The sequence below is a fragment of the Eleutherodactylus coqui genome, chromosome 3, assembly GCF_035609145.1.
Source record: "Eleutherodactylus coqui strain aEleCoq1 chromosome 3, aEleCoq1.hap1, whole genome shotgun sequence".
NCBI lineage: Eukaryota > Metazoa > Chordata > Amphibia > Anura > Eleutherodactylidae > Eleutherodactylus > Eleutherodactylus coqui.
Window position 1 is genome coordinate 4748895 of NC_089839.1, and position 20581 is coordinate 4769475.

Genomic DNA, 20581 nt, shown 5'->3' on the forward strand with positions numbered 1-20581 from the left:
GAGGGGACTCCCTGCGGGTATGAAGAAATCCCCTGCCGCTGCTGTGGCAAGGAATTCCTTCAGTGCGATGTGATGAGCGAATCGCATAACGTTGTCCTATTTTTTGCAGGTGCGAATTTTATTTGCTTGTAAAAAACAGACATGTGACGGCTTTCATTGGAAAGCATTGGTTCTAATAGAGACACGGGGAAAAAAACGCTCGTCTAATGGAGCCCTTACAGTGTTAATCATGCAGCATCAATGAGATGATACTTTTTTTCTGCAGGTTGGTACGATTACGACAATATCAAAATTACATATTTTTATATATTCTTTTTTGTACAGTAAAAACCCTTTTTTGGGGGGAAAACATTTTATTTTGCATCGCTGCGTTCAAAGTCCCATCAGTGGAGCTCTGTGAGGTCTTGTTCTTTGCGCGACAAGCTGTAGATTTTATTGGTACTATTTTGGGGTACATACGGGTTTTTTGCTCAATTTTATTTTTTTTTTTTTTGGAGGCAAAATTATCAAATAAAAAGCTTTTCGGCTCAGTTTTCTGCATTTGCTGTGCATGACAAAAAATGTGTTAAATTTTATTGTACAGGTTGTTACGGATGCGTCGGGACCAAACGTGTGAGTTTTTTAATTTAAGAAAAAAAGAAAGAGGCAAGTGCACTTAAAATATATATTTTTAAAGTGTTTTTTAAAACTCTATTTTACTATTCTTTACGTGGTGTTTTTTTTAACTGTTTTTTTTTTTTTACAGTTTTTATGTCCCTATAGAGACCTTGAACGTACAACGCTATGATCACTCTGATAATGCACTGCAATACTTTTGCAACACAATCTATTTCTGCATCCTATAGCAATCACGAGCCATGGCAGACGCAGACGCCATTGTCTGTCATCCAGTTACCATGCGATTACATGGTGGAGAGCCATGACGTCACAGAGTGAGCACCCTCGCCCTGTGAACCCTTTACATGCTACGATCAAAATTGGTTGTGGCATGTAAGGGATCAGTGTGCTTGCCGATGGCTGCTATTACAGTGGGAGGCCGACTGTCAGTCACAGCTGCTGAGCCCACACCATCCATAGGACATAAATGTATGTCCATTTGCAGGAACTGCTTCCCGGCCGGGATGTACATTTACTCTCTAGGGCAAGAAAGGGTTAATAAAGCTGTCAACAATCCCACGCAGCTAAAATAGTCCTACTGTCATGTTATTTCTGGGCATTAGGCTTCGAGGGCTCGGGGATATTATACTCAGCTGGGGATTTTTAGGATTCCGAGCAGTCTTAGTAAAAACAGCAGGATCCATCAGCAGCAGGTAACCTGCTTGCTGACGGTTTCCATAAAGATTTTTTTTTCATACATTATACTGTAAATGAATGAAAACAGCAAATTCTCCAAATACCCCTCCTATAACACTTGCTGGTGACCTGCAGCAGTCCCTGTTAATAAAGGCAGTGTCCCTTTAAGAGTCCCCACGGCGTCCGTTCGCACACAGTTTTTTCCCTCCAGCATTTCTCTGACATTTATCTCATTTCCATTTTTTGATACTTTTTTTCATTAAAAAAAACTTCTAACATACTTGAAGTTACAAATGAAGCGTCTCTCCTGGCGCCGCGCCAGCCAGGCTTTTAAGAGTAAATATTCATCAAACTAGTTGAAGCCATAAAATGTTTGACGGTAATAAACTGCGCATTTCTGCTCCACCACGGAGGCCGTGGGAAAAGTTGGAACCGATTCAAGCAGTAAAACGGAACCCTCTAAGTAGACACAATTAGGATTTAGACATTTCTGTCGGAGTTCTGTGTCTCATGCAGCGTATGACCAGAAGACATGACAGTAACCGTTTCCTGTCCCTTAACCCCTTAAGACCCTCTTTTTCAATTTTTTAGGTTTCTGCTCCCCAATCTCACAAAATTCTGACTCTTTTATTTTGCCTCCAGCGTCGCTGTCTGAGGGTTGTTGTGCTTTGCGCTGCTACTTGTACTTTTCACTGGTTTAATGTATCAAGTAATGTACTAAAAAACTAATTTCCAAGTGGAGCGAAAAAAAGGGAATTCTGCCCCCGTTGGAGGGTCTTATGTTTGCGGCGTGAACACTGCAGGACAAATGACCTGATAGCTTTATTCTGGGGGTCCTGCGATTACAAGTATTATTATTACTGGGAGACGTTTATTTTCTGGAATACTTTAAAAAATAAAATATCTTTAGTAAAAAAAAAAAAATTTCTAGCAGCTTGAACTTTATTTTTCCATCGACGTAGTTGTGTGAGGGCTCGTTTATCAGGCAGTTTATCAAGACACGCCACAGGCATGGCGTAATCTTTTACATCAGTTTTGCCACTTTTAAAAAGTGGGAGGGGCCTAGCTATGTGTGACCAATCATATTTATTATAATGTTTACCCAAAATCTATAAATTATAACGGAAACCTACCCCAGCCTGTAGGTGGCGCATGAGCTCTATACAGACGTTTTATGGAATAGAAAAGTTACCTATTTTGGCCACATGGCATCTTGTGTGCCAAAAAAGTGTAACTTTTTGGTATTTTACACAGGCCCTGCTAAGGTTTTTTGAAAAGGGCGGAGCTTAGCATCAGTGGGCGTGGTCACTTGACAATTTATTGTAACTTATGAGAGAAACTGACATCAATGATAGCTGAAGCCTTTCAGATGTGGCGCCTGTGCAGCACAAATGTGCTAAGAGGCCCATCATGCCAACAACATTATTACTTCGATCAGTAAATTTGCCTCATTGTATTTTCACACAAGTCCACAAAAGCCACGTTATCACCAATGATGTGCTGACTGTCTGGGCAGTAAGCGGTGCGCTGGGAATGAATGGAGGACGGCCATGAGCTTGCAGGAAGACTTCGATCGACTCAACAATTGTCCTGTAGTCACAGCGGTTGGACGCACGGGCCGGATGGTAAGTCAACAAGCGGTGGTGGCGAACAGCTTTTACAAAGACGCCTACTTGTTGTTTTCTCTCTTTCTCCGCAGCTTCTCTAATGACAAAGAGGTCCCCCTACACAAGAGAAATTCCTCTTCATTTTCAGATTTTTAACCAAGACCTGAAGGTTTGGGGCCAACTTGGACTGATATTTGGAACTGTCCATAGTTCCCTCCCCCTTGACTAAAGCCCCAGTTCCTGCAGCAGAACAGCCCCACATAATGCTGCCCCACCATCTTCACCGCGGGTCTGGCGTTCTTCTGGTGATCCATCCTTCACAAAAGGAAGAAGAAGACTGAGGACTCTGATTGACCTCTGCTGATGCGTCTTTCCCCTACAGCACATATGTGATTGACCCATGGAGTTGGCCGGGACTCTCAGCCACTCATCTCACACACAGGGAGCAGCATGGGATTTGTGAGAAGGCAGGATCTGATAACAGCGGCCAATCAAGGTGAATTATCTCCCCCACCCTCCCACCTACCTCCACTGGTGGCCCAAGGAGCTCCATTCTAGCAAAAGCTTTACATCTCTTATGACGCTGATTGACCTGAGAGCATCGCTCCGCTCTACCTGATGTCCTCCCCCGATTCCGTAGGTGACATTTTAATGTAATTTAACAGTAACAAACATCTAAACAAGCGGAGAGTTTTTAAGCAACCCAAGAAAGGGTTAAGCTGCCAGTGTCTTACCTTTTCCCCTGCGGCGCAGCCTTTTGCAGTACAAGCCTGGAGCCTGAAGGAATGTTTACTCCAGGGAGCCAGGCCATCGACAAAATAGGTTAGACGTGAAGAGTTCTGCATTAGGATTCCGTCCATGTGGAGCCCGTAAGACGTGATAACACCTGGAAGAGCAACAGCAAAAGTAAGCCTCATAGTGAAGACACAACAATAACGGACCAGAATATAACAACCCGGGCGGGCGGCTCATTAAGGGCGATCTGTTCATCTCTCCCCCGGTCTTTGCTTCGTCTTTAGTTCCATGAGTGTTTTCACAGCACATGGTGTATATAGTGTATATAGTGTATATAGTGTGAGCGCCATTACATGCGGACGCCACGTACCAGATGGGAGTAATACTGGTACTTCAGTACATACAGAATGTGGTAGAAGGCTGAAGAATGAGAAAGTTGGCAGTTCTAGAGATTTTGTACTTGTTTTTTAACCCCTTAGTGACGCAACCAATTTTGCTTCTAAGGATGTGACAATTTTTCGGGGGATTTTCATTTCCACTTTTCAAAATCCCGAACTCTTATTTTTCCGTTCCGTATGAGGGTTGTGCTTTGTGTTTTGTGGCACAAGCTGTATTTTATTGGTACCACTTTCTGGGTACATATGATGCATTATTAGAGATGAGCGAACGTACTTGTCCGAGCTTTATGCTCGTTCGAGTATTAGCGTGTTCGGGATGCTCGTTACTCGTAACGAGTACCACGCGATGTTCGAGTTACTTTCACTTTCATCTCTGAGACGTTAGCGCGCTTTTCTGGCCAATAGAAAGACAGGGAAGGCATTACAACTTCCCCCTGCGACGTTCAAGCCCTATACCACCCCCCTGCAGTGAGTGGCTGGCGAGATCAGGTGTCACCTGAGTATAAAAATCGGCCCCTCCCGCGGCTCGCCACAGATGCACTCTGACAGAGATCAGGGAAAGTGCTGTCTTGGTGGAGCTGCTATAGGGAGAGTGTTAGGAGTTATTTTAGGCTTCAAGAACCCCAACGGTCCTTCTTAGGGCCACATCTGACCGTGTGCAGTACTGTGGAGGCTGCTTTTTGCAGTGTTGCACTTTTTTTTTTTTGTATATCGGCCGTGCAGAGCATTGCGTCCTGCAGTAATTTTACATTGTCCAGGGCCAGTAGTGGTGAGGCAGGGACAGAAGACATATTTAGTGTATATAGGCAGTGGGCCTTTCCAAAAACATTTGGGGAAAAAAAATCTATTTGGGCTGCCTGTGACCGTCCTCAGTGTACTGGGTCTGTGCTGGGGGTAGTTGTCCTAATTCATAAGCAGCCAGCTAAGTGTTACAGCAGGCTTGCACAAAATTCTTTCCTGCCTCTGTGTTGCCTCTTACATCACCACTGTATTCCTGTCCACAAGTGTACTGGGTCTCTGCTGGGGGTAGTTGTCCTAATTCATACGCAGCCAGCTAAGTGTTACAGCGGGCTTGCGCAAAATTCTTTCCTGCCTCTGTGTTGCCTCTTACATCACCGCTGTATTCCTGTCCACAAGTGTACTGGGTCTCTGCTGGGGGTAGTTGTCCTAATTCATACGCAGCCAGCTAAGTGTTACAGCAGGCTTGCGCAAAATTCTTTCCTGCCTCTGTGTTGGCTGTTACATCACCGCTGTATTCCAGTCCACAGTGCAACAGTCTGCAGTTATTTTACATACTCCAGGGCCAGTAGTGGTGAGGCAGGGACAGAAGACATATTTAGTGTATATAGGCAGTGGGCCTTTCCAAAAACATTTTGGAAAAAAAATCTATTTGGGCTGCCTGTGACCGTCCTCTGTGTAGTGGGTCTCTGCTGGGGGTAGTTGTCCTAATTCATACGCAGCCAGCTAAGTGTTACAGCAGGCTTGCGCAAAATTCTTTCCTGCCTCTGCTGTGCGTTCCGTAAGCGAAGTCAGCCTCCAACCACAGGCCAATAAGCGGCACATTTAATTACAGCGTTCTGTTTCTGCACTACTGGTAATACACCATGCTGAGGGGTAGGGGTAGGCCTAGAGGACGTGGACGCGGGCGAGGACGCGGAGGCCCAAGTCAGGGTGTGGGCACAGGCCGAGCTCCTGATCCAGGTGTATCGCAGCCGACTGCTGCGGGATTAGGAGAGAGGCACGTTTCTGGCGTCCCCACATTCATCTCATAATTAATGGGTCTACGCAGTAGAAGTTTATTAGAAAATGAGCAGTGTGAGCAGGTCCTGTCGTGGATGGCAGAAAGTGCATCCAGCAATCTATCGACCACCCAGAGTTCTGCGCCATCCACTGCTGCAACTCTGAATCCTCTGGCTGCTGCTCCTCCTTCCTCCCAGCCTCCTCACTCCATTACAATGACACATTCTGAGGAGCAGGCAGACTCCCAGGAACTGTTCCCGGGCCCCTGCCCAGAATGGCCAGCAATGGTTCCTCTCCCACCGGAGGAGTTTGTCGTGACCGATGCCCAACCTTTGGAAAGTTCCCGGGGTCCGGGGGATGAGGCTGGGGACTTCCAGCAACTGTCTCAAGAGCTTTCAGTGGGTGAGGAGGACGATGACGATGAGACACAGTTGTCTATCACTCAGGTAGTAGTAATTGGAGTAAGTCAGAGGGAGGAGCGCACAGAGGATTCGGAGGAAGAGCAGCAGGACGATGAGGTGACTGACCCCACCTGGTTTGCTACGCCTACTAAGGACAGGTCTTCAGAGGGGGAGGCAAGTGCAGCAGCAGGGCAGGTTGGAAGAGGCAGTGCGTTGGCCAGGGGTAGAGGCAGGGCCAGACCGAATAATCCACCAACTGTTTCCCAAAGCGCCCCCTCGCGCCATGCCACCCTGCAGAGGCCGAGGTGCTCAAAGGTCTGGCAGTTTTTCACTGACAGTGCAGACGACCGACGAACTGTGGTGTGCAACCTTTGTCGCGCCAAGATCAGCCGGGGAGCCACCACCACCAGCCTCACCACCACCAGCATGCGCAGACATATGATGGCCAAGGACCCCACAAGGTGGGACGAAGGCCGTTCACCGCCTCCGGTTTGCACCGCTGCCTCTCCCCCTGTGCCCCAACCTGCCACTGAGATCCAACCCCCCTCTCAGGACACAGGCACTACCGTCTCGTGGCCTGCACCCACACCCTCACCTCCGCTGTGCTCGGCCCCATCCACCAATGTCTCTCAGCGCACCGTCCAGCCGTCGCTAGTGCAAGTGTTGGAGCACAAGCGCAAGTACGCCGCCACGCACCCGCACGCTCAAGCGTTAAACGTGCACATAGCCAAATTTATCAGCCTGGAGATGCTGCCGTATAGGATTGTAGAAAAACGGAGGCTTTCAAAGGTATGATGGCGGCGGCGGCCCCGCGCTACTCAGTTCCCAGTCGCCACTACTTTTCCCGATGTGCCGTCCCAGCCCTGCACGACCACGTCTCCCGCAACATTGTACGCGCCCTCACCAACGCGGTTACTGCCAAGGTCCACTTAACTACGGACACGTGGACAAGCACAGGCGGGCAGGGCCACTATATCTCCCTGACGGCACATTGGGTGAATTTAGTGGAGGCTGGGACAGAGTCAGAGCCTGGGACCGCTCACGTCCTACCCACCCCCAGAATTGCGGGCCCCAGCTCGGTGGTGGTACCTGCAGCGGTGTATGCTTCCTCCACTAAACCACCCTTCTCCTCCTCCTCCTACGCAACCTCTGTCTCGCAATCAAGATGTGTCAGCAGCAGCACGTCGCCAGCAGTCGGTGTCATGCGGCGTGGCAGCACAGCGGTGGGCAAGCGTCAGCAGGCCGTGCTGAAACTACTCAGCTTAGAAGAGGCACACGGCCCACGAACTGCTGCAGGGTCTGACAGAGCAGATCGACCGTTGGCTTGCGCCGCTGAGCCTCCAACCGGGCATGGTCGTGTGTCACAACGGCCGTAACCTGGTGGCGGCTCTGCAGCTCGGCAGCCTCACGCACGTGCCATGCCTGGCCCACGTCTTCAATTTGGTGGTTCAGCGCTTTCTGAAAAGCTACCCACGCTTGTCAGACCTGCTCGGAAAGGTGCGCCGGCTCTGCGCACATTTCCGCAAGTCCCACACGGACGCTGCCACCCTGCGCACCCTGCAACATCGGTTTCATCTGCCAGTGCACCGACTGCTGTGCGACGTGCCCACATGGTGGAACTCTACGCTCCACATGTTGGCCAGACTCTATGAGCAGCGTAGAGCTATAGTAGAATACCAACTCCAACATGGGCGGCGCAGTGGGAGTCAGCCTCCTCAATTCTTTACAGAAGAGTGGGCCTGGTTGGCAGACATTTGCCAGGTCCTTGGAAATTTTGAGGAGTCTACCCAGATGGTGAGCGGCGATGCTGCAATCATTAGCGTCACCATTCCTCTGCTATGCCTCTTGAGAAGTTCCCTGCAAAGCATAAAGGCAGATGCGTTGCGCTCGGAAACAGAGGCGGGGGAAGACAGTATGTCGCTGGATAGTCAGAGCACCCTCCTGTCTATATCTCAGCGCGTTGAGGAGGAGGAGCATGAGGAGGATGAGGAGGAGGGGGAAGAGACAGCTTGGCCCAATGCTGAGGGTACCCATGCTGCTTGCCTGTCATCCTTTCAGCGTGTATGGCCTGAGGAGGAGGAGGAGGATCCTGAAAGTGATCTTCCTAGTGCGGACAGCCATGTGTTGCGTACAGGTACCCTGGCACACATGGCTGACTTCATGTTAGGATGCCTTTCTCGTGACCCTCGCGTTACACGCATTCTGGCCACTACGGATTACTGGGTGTACACACTGCTCGACCAACGGTATAAGGAGAACCTTTCCACTCTCATACCCGAAGAGGAAAGGGGTTCGAGAGTGATGCTATACCACAGGACCCTGGCAGACAAGCTGATGGTAAAATTCCCATCCGACAGCGCTAGTGGCCGAAGGCGCAGTTCCGAGGGCCAGGTAGCAGGGGAGGCGCAGAGATCAGGCAGCATGTACAGCACAGGCAGGGGAACACTCTCTAAGGCCTTTGACAGCTTTCTGGCTCCCCAGCAAGACTGTGTCACCGCTCCCCAGTCAAGGCTGAGTCGGCGGGAGCACTGTAAAAGGATGGTGAGGGAGTACGTAGCCGATCTCACGACCGTCCTCCGTGACGCCTCTGCCCCCTACAACTACTGGGTGTCGAAGCTGGACACGTGGCCTGAACTCGCGCTGTATGCCCTGGAGGTGCTTGCTTGTCCTGCGGCTAGCGTCTTGTCAGAGAGGGTGTTTAGTGCAGCTGGGGGAATCATCACGGATAAGCGTACCCGCCTGTCAACCGACAGTGCCGACAGGCTAACACTCATCAAGATGAACAAAGCCTGGATTTCCCCAGACTTCTCTTCTCCACCAGCAGACAGCAGCGATACCTAAACAATACGTAGGCTGCACCCGCGGATGGAAGCATCGTTCTCTATCACCATCAAAAACGTGGACCTTTTAGCTTCGTCAATCTGTGTATAATATTCATCCTCCTCCTCCTGCTCCTCCTCCTGAAACCTCACGTAATCACGCCGAACGGGCAATTTTTCTTAGGCCCACAAGGCTCAGTCATATAATTTTTGTAAACAATTTTTATACGTTTCAATGCTCATTAAAGCGTTGAAACTTTCACCTGAACCAATTTTTCGTTAAACTGGGCTGCCTCCAGGCCTAGTTACCACTTAAGCTACATTAACCAAAGCGATTAATGGGTTTCACCTGCCCTCTTGGTTGGGCATGGGCAATTTTTCTGACGTACATTAGTACTGTTGGTACACCAATTTTTTGGGGCCCTCGCCTACAGTGTAATCCAATTAATTTTTAGCCCACCTGCATTACAGCTGACGTTACATCAGCTGTGCTGGGCACTGCAATGGGATATATTTATGTACCGCCGGTGGGTTCCAGGGAGCCACCCATGCTGTGGGTCCACAGGGAGTTGTAACTGCATGTGTCTACTTCTAAAGAACCCCAGTCTGACTGGGGCATGCAGTGTGGGCCGAAGCCCACCTGCATTAAACATGACATTACCTCAGCTGTGATGGGCAATGCAATGGGATATATTTATGTACCGCCGGTGGCTTCCTGGCACCCACCCATGCTGTAGGTCCACAGGGAGTTGTACCTGCCTGTGTCTATGAATTAAAAACCCCGGTCAGGTTGGGGCATGCAGTGTGGGCCGAAGCCCACCTGCATTTAATCTGACGTTAGCTCTGCTGTCCAGGGCACTGCAATGGGATACATTTATGTACAGCCGGTGGGTTCCAGGGAGCCACCCATGCTGTGGGTGCACACGGAATTCCCATTGCGGAGTTGTACCTGCCTGTGACTATTTATAAAAAACCGCGGTCTGACTGGGGCATGCAGACACCTTGACAGAATGAATAGTGTGTGGCACATAGGTTCCCCATTGCTATGCCCACGTGTGCAGCTCCTGATGGAGGTGGCACAGGATTATATTTCTCATTGCTTCTGTACAGCATTGTGGGCTATCGCCCCGCCCCTTTTAAAGAGGGTCGCTGCCTAGCCGTGCCAACCCTCTGCAGTGTGTGCCGGCCTTTCCTCCTCATGGCAGACGCACTTATAAATAGACATGAGGGTGGTGTGGCATGAGTGCAGCTGAAGGCTACGCAGGGACACTTTGGTGTGCGCTGTGGACACTGCGTCGTGCGGGGGGGGGGGGGGGGTTGGGCAGCATGTAACCCAGGAGAAGTGGCAGCGGAGTGTCATGCAGGCAGTGATTGTGCTTTGTTGGAGGTAGTGTGGTGCTTAGCTAAGGTATCCATTGCTAATGAGGGCTTTTCAGAAGTAAAAATTGTTGGGAGAGGGGGGCCCACTCTTGCCGGTATTGTGGCTTAATAGTGGGACCTGTGAGCTTGAGATGCAGCCCAACATGTAGCCCCTCGCCTGCCCTATCCGTTGCTGTGTCGTTCCCATCACTTTCTTGAATTGCCCAGATTTTCACAAATGAAAACCTTAGCGGAGCATCGGCGATATACAAAAATGCTCGGGTCGCCCATTGACTTCAATGGGGTTCGTTACTCGAAACGAACCCTCGAGCATCGCGATAATTTCGTCCCGAGTAACGAGCACCCGAGCATTTTGGTGCTCGCTCATGTCTATGCATTATATAACTTTTATTCTTTTTGGAGGACAGGGAGAAAAAATACATCAATAGTTTTTTTTACAGCATTAAGGCTCGTCCGCACAAGTGTATTTACACCATGTATTACACACACAATTCTTTGCGCACGTAATATACAGCGAATAGGATCCATTGACTTCAATGGGTTTCTTCACATGATTGTATCTTTTCACTCAATGGGCTATTTTGGTGTATATCAGGCACAGTAGAAGCCCGCTGAAACCAATGGGCGATCCTAAATATGCAAGAAACCTGCGCATTTGCTCCATATTTACGCACAAAACCAATGTAATTATGCGCATTCAGTGTATTTGCTCACACACAAAAACATGCCGAAGCAAACAATTTCCAGCTGCATAATTGCGCAGCGTATTTACATGGCAGAATCACTTACACTCGTGTGATGAGCGATGATGATCATTGCTCATCGTGCAGTTTAAACAGCCACCATTCAATAGCGAACATTGCCTGTGTATCTCAATGGAGAGGGGCGGGGGAGCGAGAGGAGAGAAATCTCCTGCACTACCCCACCCCCCTGCTGGCCGCTCCATGTGCAAGCCAGCTGTGCTAGCTACCGTGCAGGAGCACAGGAGCGAGGAAACACAGGGACGAGTGTCGGGCATTATTAGGTAATGGGCCTTTAGTCAAAGAAACATAAACATGCAAGATAAGGAATTTAACATCTAAATTGCTGAAGGAAAAGCAGCACTGAAGACTCCTACATGATTAACTCCTCTGAACACAAAGGTACTTTAATTATAAACAATAATTGTTTAGAGAGAGCCAGGAGAACCGAGCGCAATGACCGGAGACATTCAGTCTACGGCCTTGGAATGTTCTAATCATCGAGGTCCCTTCTTATTCTTCAATACATTTTAGCAAATCTTGTTAAAGAAAAAGTACAAAATAATTGACACAGAAGATGGCTACTTGCTCACAAAATAGCTACATAGGATAGAACATGGAGTCATATTCACTTCACTAACAGGTACAATAAAAACGTTTTTAAATATATATTTTTTGCATCGCTGCGTGGAAAATCCAATAAAAAGGGAGTCTTTTAATGTGTTGTTTAAAAAAATATTCCTATTTATTTTTTTCACATTTTTTCATGTTCCTATATTTTTATGACATTGTCTGGTGTCTGGTTGCCATCAGCCCTCTGCAATTACATGGCGGAGGCCCAATGACATCATAGACGGAGCGCCCTCTGTGAACCCTTTACATACCACGATCAACATTGATCATGGCAGGTAAAAGATTAACAGTGGGGATTGGTTTTCTCACTGATCACTGGTGCTCGCTGACAGAGGTCGGCTGTCAGTGACAACTCACTCCCACTGAGGGTGGCATGGGCTGAGCTTCTGAGCCTGCGCCATCCATAAGATATAGATGTGCACCCATTTGCAGGAACTACATCCCAGCCACGGTGCACATTTATATCCTGAGGCGGGAAGGGGTTAAAGCGACCCTTTGGTTTCAGGACACAATTCTGTCCCAGAACTGGAGGGGTGAGGGAGGGGGAAGGGGGGAAGGTTACCTCTAGTGAATCTTCTCTGCTGGCCTTCCCACCTTCTACTGGTTCAAGACTGTGTTGAAGATGGACAATGTGGTCTTTAGGTGACCCAATCACCCACCGTGCAGTGATGGTGTCAGTCTACCAAGCATCAATCACAGCGCAGTGCACAGTGTATGGTAGCTAGTTGGAAGAATGGAAGGAGCCACCTTGGCCACCCGAAAACAGAGCCATAGGGGTGGAACAGAGGAACAGCAGAGAACTACAGGTAATATACCCCCTCTGGTCCCAGAGCATAATTTTGTCCCCAAAATGGAGAGCCATTTTTAGTGATGAGCAATTACTGGAATTTGGGACGACCCGATTCCGATTCCCAATATAGTAAATGGGAGTAAAAATCAGGTTCACTAATTGGCCCTTCAGAAGTTCCCTAATGAAGCCAAATGTCCCCAAATTACATATGAGCACAGCCATACATCTGGGGCACACCGTGCCCATCACTGTAGTGTACAGTGATATGGGGGTCAATTGGAGTACAGGGGTGTCATTGAAACCAAAGAAGAAGAAACCATGTTGTCTGATCCATGTGGACGGCTTCGGAGGGTGTGGAGGAATTGGTATCAGGTGAAGTAGAGGGGGGGATGCTTGTGGCTGACGGGTGCTGACGGACTACTGCTGTGTGCCTGCGACTGGGAGGAAGAGGAGGTGGGACTTAAGGCATGCTGTGTCATCTACAACCTGTTCTCACTGCTGCGGATATAATGGACGGGTGGAACCCCTTCTAAGGAATGGCAGTGGGTTTGCCTCGTCTCCTGCAGAGCGTGGAGCTGTTGCTTCAGTAGGAGCCGCTTGAAGTGCCAACTTGGCTCGTCCTCTAACACCCCCACCACCAACACCCCCCGACCCTGCGCTTACTTCATGCTTTTGTTTTTTTTTTAAACTTACAGGTAGGTATGCAAAAATCTAACGGCTGACTTAAAAATGTGAAAAGTATCTGATACTAGAGCTTTCCCTGTTTTTTTTTTTAGTTTACAGAAACCGATAGGTAGACATTAGAGATGAGCGAACGTGCTCGGCCCCGCCCCTTTTTCGCCCGAGTACCGCGATTTTCGAGTACTTCCGTACTCGGGCGAAAAAATTCGGGGGGCGCTGTGGCGGCGCGGGGGGTTGCAGCGGGGAGTGGGGGGAGAGGGAGAGAGAGAGGGCTCCCCCCTGTTCCCCGCTGCTACCGCCCGCACCGCCGCGCCTCTCCCCGCCCCCTGGATCTTTACGCGCGAGTACTGAAGTACTCGAAAATGGCGGTACTCGGGTGCGTAAGTACTCATTACGAGTACGTTCGCTCATCTCTACTAGACATGTAATGTACATAACAATGTAATTACGTGTGGAGCGGCACACTGCCCCCTGCTGGTGTGATGGTCTGGGGGGTCATCACATACGACAGTCGGTCCCCCCTAGTGGTGGTACGAGCGACAATAACAGCTCAGCGATATGTTCAGGACATCCTGCAGCCACATGTGTACCTCTTATGGCAGCTTCCAGCAGGATAATGCTTGGCCGCACACAAGGGAGGTCACAGGAGCCCCCACAACATTGTCACACTGCCATGGCTGCCCGGTCCCCGATGTTTTACCAATAGAACATGTATGGGACCATCTGGGACGCCAACTTCAACAACCTACAAGTTTACATGATCTAGAGGCTTAGTACAGCAAATGTGGAGCGATATGCCACAGGATACCATACAGAACCTGTATGCCTCAATACCCACCCGTATCACATCTTGTATCCAAGCTAGAGGAAGTACAACAGGGTACTAGAGCCTCCATGCCCACCTGTATCACATATTGTATCCAAGCTAGAGTCGGTACAACAGGGTACTAGAGCCTCCATGCCTGTCCATATCACATCTTGTATCCAAGCTAGAGTCGGTACAACAGGGTACTAGAGCCTCCATGTCTATCTGTATCACATCTTGTATCCGAACTAGAGGCAGTAAAACAGGGTACTAGAGCCTGCATGCCCACCTGTATCACATCTTGTATCCAAGCTAGAGGTGGTACGACAGGACACTAGAGGCTCCATGCCCACCCGTATCAGATCTTGTATCCAAGCTAGAGGTGGTACAACAGGATACTAGAGCCTCCATGCCCACCCATATCAAATCTTGTATCCAAGCTAAAGGTGGTACAACAGGATACTAGAGCCTCCATGCCCACCCGTATGACATCTTGTATCCAAGCTAAAGGCGGTACAACAGGATACTAGAGCCTCCATGACTGCCTGTATCACATATTGTATCCAAGCTAGAGATGGTACAACAGGATACTAGAGCCTCCATGCCTCCTGTATCACAGCTTGTATCCAAGCTAGAGGTGGTACACCAGAGTACTAGAGCCTCCATGCCTCCTGTATCACAGCTTGTATCCAAGCTAGAGGCGGTGCAATAGGGTACTAGATCTGCCATGCCCACCTGTATCACATCTTGTATCCAAGCTAGAGGTGGTACGACAGGACACTAGAGGCTCCATGCCCACCCGTATCAGATCTTGTATCCAAGCTAGAGGTGGTACAACAGGGTACTGGAGCCTCCATGCCCACCCATATCAAATCTTGTATCCAAGCTAAAGGCATTACAACAGGATACTAGAGCCTCCATGCCCATCCGTATCACATCTTGTATCCAAGCTAAAGGCGGTACAACAGGATACTAGAGCCTCCATGCCTGCCTGTATAACATCTTGTATCCAAGCTAAAGGCGGTACAACAGGATACTAGAGCCTCCATGCCTGCCTGTATCACAGCTTGTATCCAAGCTAGAGGTGGTACAACAGAGTACTAGAGCCTCCATCCCCCCTGTATCACATCTTGTTTCCAAGCTAGAGGCCGTCCAACAGGGTACTAGAGCCTCCATGCCCGCCCGTATCCCATCTTGTATCCAAGCTAGAGGTGGTACAACAGGGTACTAGAGCCTTCCTACAAAGGGTCAGTTCTGTATAATAAATTCTGCTTTTGCTCTGATTTTGTATATATTTATTTACATAAATGGTGAGTGCAGCGCCTGAAGTGGCCGTTGTCCAAATTTCGTCCCATTTGGAGCAGCAGAATACCCTCCAGAGGCTTCAGAGTCGGGAAAGTCTGATTTCACAAACCCTGTAAATCTTGTGTTATAATTAAAAAATAATGGATAATAATTCACACATGTGAACGTACCCTTAGGGTCCAAATAATAAAATAACACCCACAGAGGCGGCGCCCAGCTGATGACTACTGAATGAATGCGGCTGGGGTGGCCGACCCGGCTAGTCTACAAACTGGGCCACCAATTCATCAACTCTAACAGACTCACTAACAGCACTGCTGCCGGGTGCCAGGGGCTGACCTAGCTGCAGACTGAGAGAGAATTAGACAGGAAGAGGCGGAGCTAACGGCATCGGGCGGCTCACCGCTGCTCCACAGAGTACATCCCGATGACTCCAGGCTGGCAGTGTGTCATGTGATTAATGTGGCCTGGAGGTGGGACTACTAAGAGCTAGACCAATGAGGGGGCTCCCTAGTTTAGACTCGGTCAGCACGGCTCCCTATTGGCTCTTGTCTTCACAGTGACTCACCTACAAGTTGGAGCAGCAACAGCAGTGGCTGAACTGTAAGTGGCCATCACCGGGCTCCACCCACTTGTGTCTCTGCACTCCGTTACTCCACAGTCACACACAATAGACCTCCTGGTCCGCATGCTTTCTGAGGCCACAGGTTGGACTCCATGATTTAAAATATAAGTAATTGCTTCCATGGCGCCGTCTCTACAAGGCTCGCCCTGAGCTGCCTCTGGTGATAAGTACAGCGCTGATTACCAGCACCTCCGTGGGACTGGAGGAACAGTGATCTAGTATATTTACTAAATTCCACTCCTTTTCATCCTGATTGTCAATGCATAGGCTAGGACCCCATTATTATCGGAGTCGCCTATTTTCACAGAGCAATGATCCGGGGCTCTCGTTAACTTTGATCAAAAACACAAACCCTTTTTAGCCATTGAATAAAACAGTAATCCGCACGCAGATAATTTCTCTTCCAGCCAAATGCATGTCCGTACTTCAATGCGTCTCAAGGGCAGGCGGGTTATATCAGTCACAGCAACCTTACAATATATTTGGGAAACTCGAACAGATTTTATTTCACAGCCTACTTTGTATGCGTATGCACATATGAATTAAGACAAGGACATGCAAGATATATAGCAACCATTTCAGAGCCTCATATGCTAAAACTAAGAAAAATATCAATCTGCCTCTCACTCTCAAAATTACATTAAGTAAAACAATGAAAGCGACTTCCTAAACCGTCCCTGAAAAACACCTAGGACTTCAGAAGTGTCATAAATTACCGGCTGCGGAATAATCCCTCGTCATCTGGGGCTTTATTGGGTATTAATTAATCATGTCGCATCATAGACAGGGAATGCCACGGCTGCGATACGCCCAAATCACCGCGAGAAAAATAGCAACCTTTTTGAAGATTTTTTTTTTCTAGTGTTTTTGTAAATAGAACGTGAAAAAGAATCCAAACCTCGTCAGATGCTTATTAGAGATGAGCGAGTATTGTCCTTAGTGAGTATTGTCCTTAGCGAGTATTGTCCTTAGTGAGTATTGTCCTTAGCGAGTATTGTCCTTAGCGAGTATTGTCCTTAGGGAGTATTGTCCTTAGTGAGTATTGTCCTTAGTGAGTATTGTCCTTAGCGAGTATTGTCCTTAGCGAGTATTGTCCTTAGGGAGTATTGTCCTTAGTGAGTATTGTCCTTAGCGAGTATTCTCCTTAGTGAGTATTGTCCTTAGCGAGTATTGTCCTTAGTGAGTATTGTCCTTAGCGAGTATTGTCCTTAGCGAGTATTGTCCTTAGTGAGTATTGTCCTTAGCGAGTATTGTCCTTAGCGAGTATTGTCCTTAGGGAGTATTGTCCTTAGTGAGTATTGTCCTTAGTGAGTATTGTCCTTAGTGAGTATTGTCCTTAGCGAGTATTGTCCTTAGTGAGTATTGTCCTTAGTGAGTATTGTCCTTAGCGAGTATTGTCCTTAGTGAGTATTGTCCTTAGCGAGTATTGTCCTTAGTGAGTATTGTCCTTAGCGAGTATTGTCCTTAGTGAGTATTGTCCTTAGCGAGTATTGTCCTTAGTGAGTATTGTCCTTAGCGAGTATTTTCCTTAGGGAGTATTGTCCTTAGCGAGTATTGTCCTTAGCGAGTATTGTCCTTAGTGAGTATTGTCCTTAGCGAGTATTGTCCTTAGCGAGTATTGTCCTTAGTGAGTATTGTCCTTAGTGAGTATTGTCCTTAGTGAGTATTGTCCTTAGCGAGTATTGTCCTTAGTGAGTATTGTCCTTAGCGAGTATTGTCCTTAGCGAGTATTGTCCTTAGTATTGTCCTTAGTGAGTATTGTCCTTAGTGAGTATTGTCCTTAGCGAGTATTGTCCTTAGTGAGTATTGTCCTTAGCGAGTATTGTCCTTAGTGAGTATTGTCCTTAGTGAGTATTGTCCTTAGGGAGTATTGTCCTTAGCGAGTATTGTCCTTAGTGAGTATTGTCCTTAGCGAGTATTGTCCTTAGTGAGTATTGTCCTTAGCGAGTATTGTCCTTAGTGAGTATTGTCCTTAGCGAGTATTGTCCTTAGTGAGTATTGTCCTTAGTGAGTATTGTCCTTAGCGAGTATTGTCCTTAGCGAGTATTGTCCTTAGCGAGTATTGTCCTTAGCGAGTATTGTCCTTAGTGAGTATTGTCCTTAGCGAGTATTGTCCTTAGCGAGTATTGTCCTTAGTGAGTATTGTCCTTAGCGAGTATTGTCCTTAGTGAGTATTGTCCTTAGTGAGTATTGTCCTTAGCGAGTATTGTCCTTAGTGAGTATTGTCCTTAGTGAGTATTGTCCTCAGTGAGTATTGTCCTTAGTGAGTATTGTCCTGAGTATTGTCCTCAGTGAGTATTGTCCTTAGTGAGTATTGTCCTTAGTGAGTATTGTCCTTAGCGAGTATTGTCCTTAGCGAGTATTGTCCTTAGTGAGTATTGTCCTTAGCGAGTATTGTCCTTAGCGAGTATTGTCCTTAGTGAGTATTGTCCTTAGTGAGTATTGTCCTTAGTGAGTATTGTCCTTAGCGAGTATTGTCCTTAGTGAGTATTGTCCTTAGTGAGTATTGTCCTGAGTATTGTCCTTAGTGAGTATTGTCCTTAGTGAGTATTGTCCTTAGCGAGTATTGTCCTTAGTGAGTATTGTCCTTAGTGAGTATTGTCCTTAGTGAGTATTGTCCTCAGTGAGTATTGTCCTTAGTGAGTATTGTCCTGAGTATTGTCCTCAGTGAGTATTGTCCTTAGTGAGTATTGTCCTTAGTGAGTATTGTCCTTAGTGAGTATTGTCCTTAGTGAGTATTGTCCTTAGCGAGTATTGTCCTTAGTGAGTATTGTCCTTAGTGAGTATTGTCCTTAGCGAGTATTGTCCTTAGCGAGTATTGTCCTTAGTGAGTATTGTCCTTAGTGAGTATTGTCCTTAGCGAGTATTGTCCTTAGTGAGTATTGTCCTTAGTGAGTATTGTCCTTAGCGAGTATTGTCCTTAGCGAGTATTGTCCTTAGTGAGTATTGTCCTTAGCGAGTATTGTCCTTAGCGAGTATTGTCCTTAGTGAGTATTGTCCTTAGTGAGTATTGTCCTTAGTGAGTATTGTCCTTAGCGAGTATTGTCCTTAGTGAGTATTGTCCTTAGTGAGTATTGTCCTTAGTGAGTATTGTCCTGAGTATTGTCCTTAGTGAGTATTGTCCTTAGTGAGTATTGTCCTTAGCGAGTATTGTCCTTAGTGAGTATTGTCCTTAGTGAGTATTGTCCTTAGTGAGTATTGTCCTCAGTGAGTATTGTCCTTAGTGAGTATTGTCCTGAGTATTGTCCTCAGTGAGTATTGTCCTTAGTGAGTATTGTCCTTAGTGAGTATTGTCCTTAGTGAGTATTGTCCTTAGCGAGTATTGTCCTTAGTGAGTATTGTCCTTAGCGAGTATTGTCCTTAGCGAGTATTGTCCTTAGTGAGTATTGTCCTTAGTGAGTATTGTCCTTAGCGAGTATTGTCCTTAGTGAGTATTGTCCTTAGTGAGTATTGTCCTTAGCGAGTATTGTCCTTAGTGAGTATTGTCCTTAGTGAGTATTGTCCTTAGTGAGTATTGTCCTTAGCGAGTATTGTCCTTAGCGAGTATTGTCCTTAGTGAGTATTGTCCTTAGTGAGTATTGTCCTTAGTGAGTATTGTCCTTAGTGAGTATTGTCCTTAGTGAGTATTGTCCTTAGTGAGTATTGTCCTTAGCGAGTATTGTCCTTAGTGAGTATTGTCCTTAGCGAGTATTGTCCTTAGCGAGTATTGTCCTTAGTGAGTATTGTCCTTAGCGAGTATTGTCCTTAGCGAGTATTGTCCTTAGTGAGTATTGTCCTTAGTGAGTATTGTCCTTAGTGAGTATTGTCCTTAGCGAGTATTGTCCTTAGCGAGTATTGTCCTTAGTGAGTATTGTCCTTAGTGAGTATTGTCCTTAGTGAGTATTGTCCTTAGTGAGTATTGTCCTTAGTGAGTATTGTCCTTAGTGAGTATTGTCCTTAGCGAGTATTGTCCTTAGTGAGTATTGTCCTTAGCGAGTATTGTCCTTAGCGAGTATTGTCCTTAGTGAGTATTGTCCTTAGTGAGTATTGTCCTTAGTGAGTATGCTCGCTCATCTCTAATACTTATCATTGTGTTTGAGGTTGATGCATTTTGTAAGCTTTATAGGCCGACAAAACTAAAGACTAAACAAAAGGGAATTCAAATTCAACAAACGTCTGAAAATCTTTTCTGCTTATTTCAAATGAATGGAACAGTCCAGAAAGTTTCTGCAGCAAGTCTGTCACATGTGAGGAGAACCTTCATTCAAATGTCAGAACAATAGTTAGTGAAATCTGGAAAAAAAAATTAAAAAAGTGGGAAATGATTCCTTGATTTCAGGTTTGTAAAAAATATATACATATATACCCACATGCACACGTATATATATATATATATATATATATATATATATATATATATATATATATATATATATGTCTATCATGATTCCTGACTATGCAGCTGGAAAATACAGAAGTGGATACGAAAGGGAGGAGAATATCAGCCTTTTCTGGATACTTTACCTTTCTTTCCGTTTCTACTTCCAGTATTGACACTTTTTATTTTGCTGTTTTCCATCACATGTTTTGTAGCAAACAACAATGTATCCAGATGTTAGCTGTTGGTTATAGTAAGATGTGAACGGCCCG

The 20581-nt window shown here is 47.1% G+C and overlaps 1 protein-coding gene across 1 annotated transcript in view; it reads right to left on the reverse strand.

Annotated features, from left to right (window-relative positions):
- Positions 1–20581, reverse strand: part of USH2A (usherin) — a 903954-nt gene that overhangs the window by 392478 nt on the left and 490895 nt on the right. The window contains exon 34 of the mRNA XM_066594449.1: positions 3635–3786. Within this exon, the coding sequence (XP_066450546.1) occupies positions 3635–3786 (152 nt within the window). The remainder of the gene's footprint in view (positions 1–3634; positions 3787–20581) is intronic.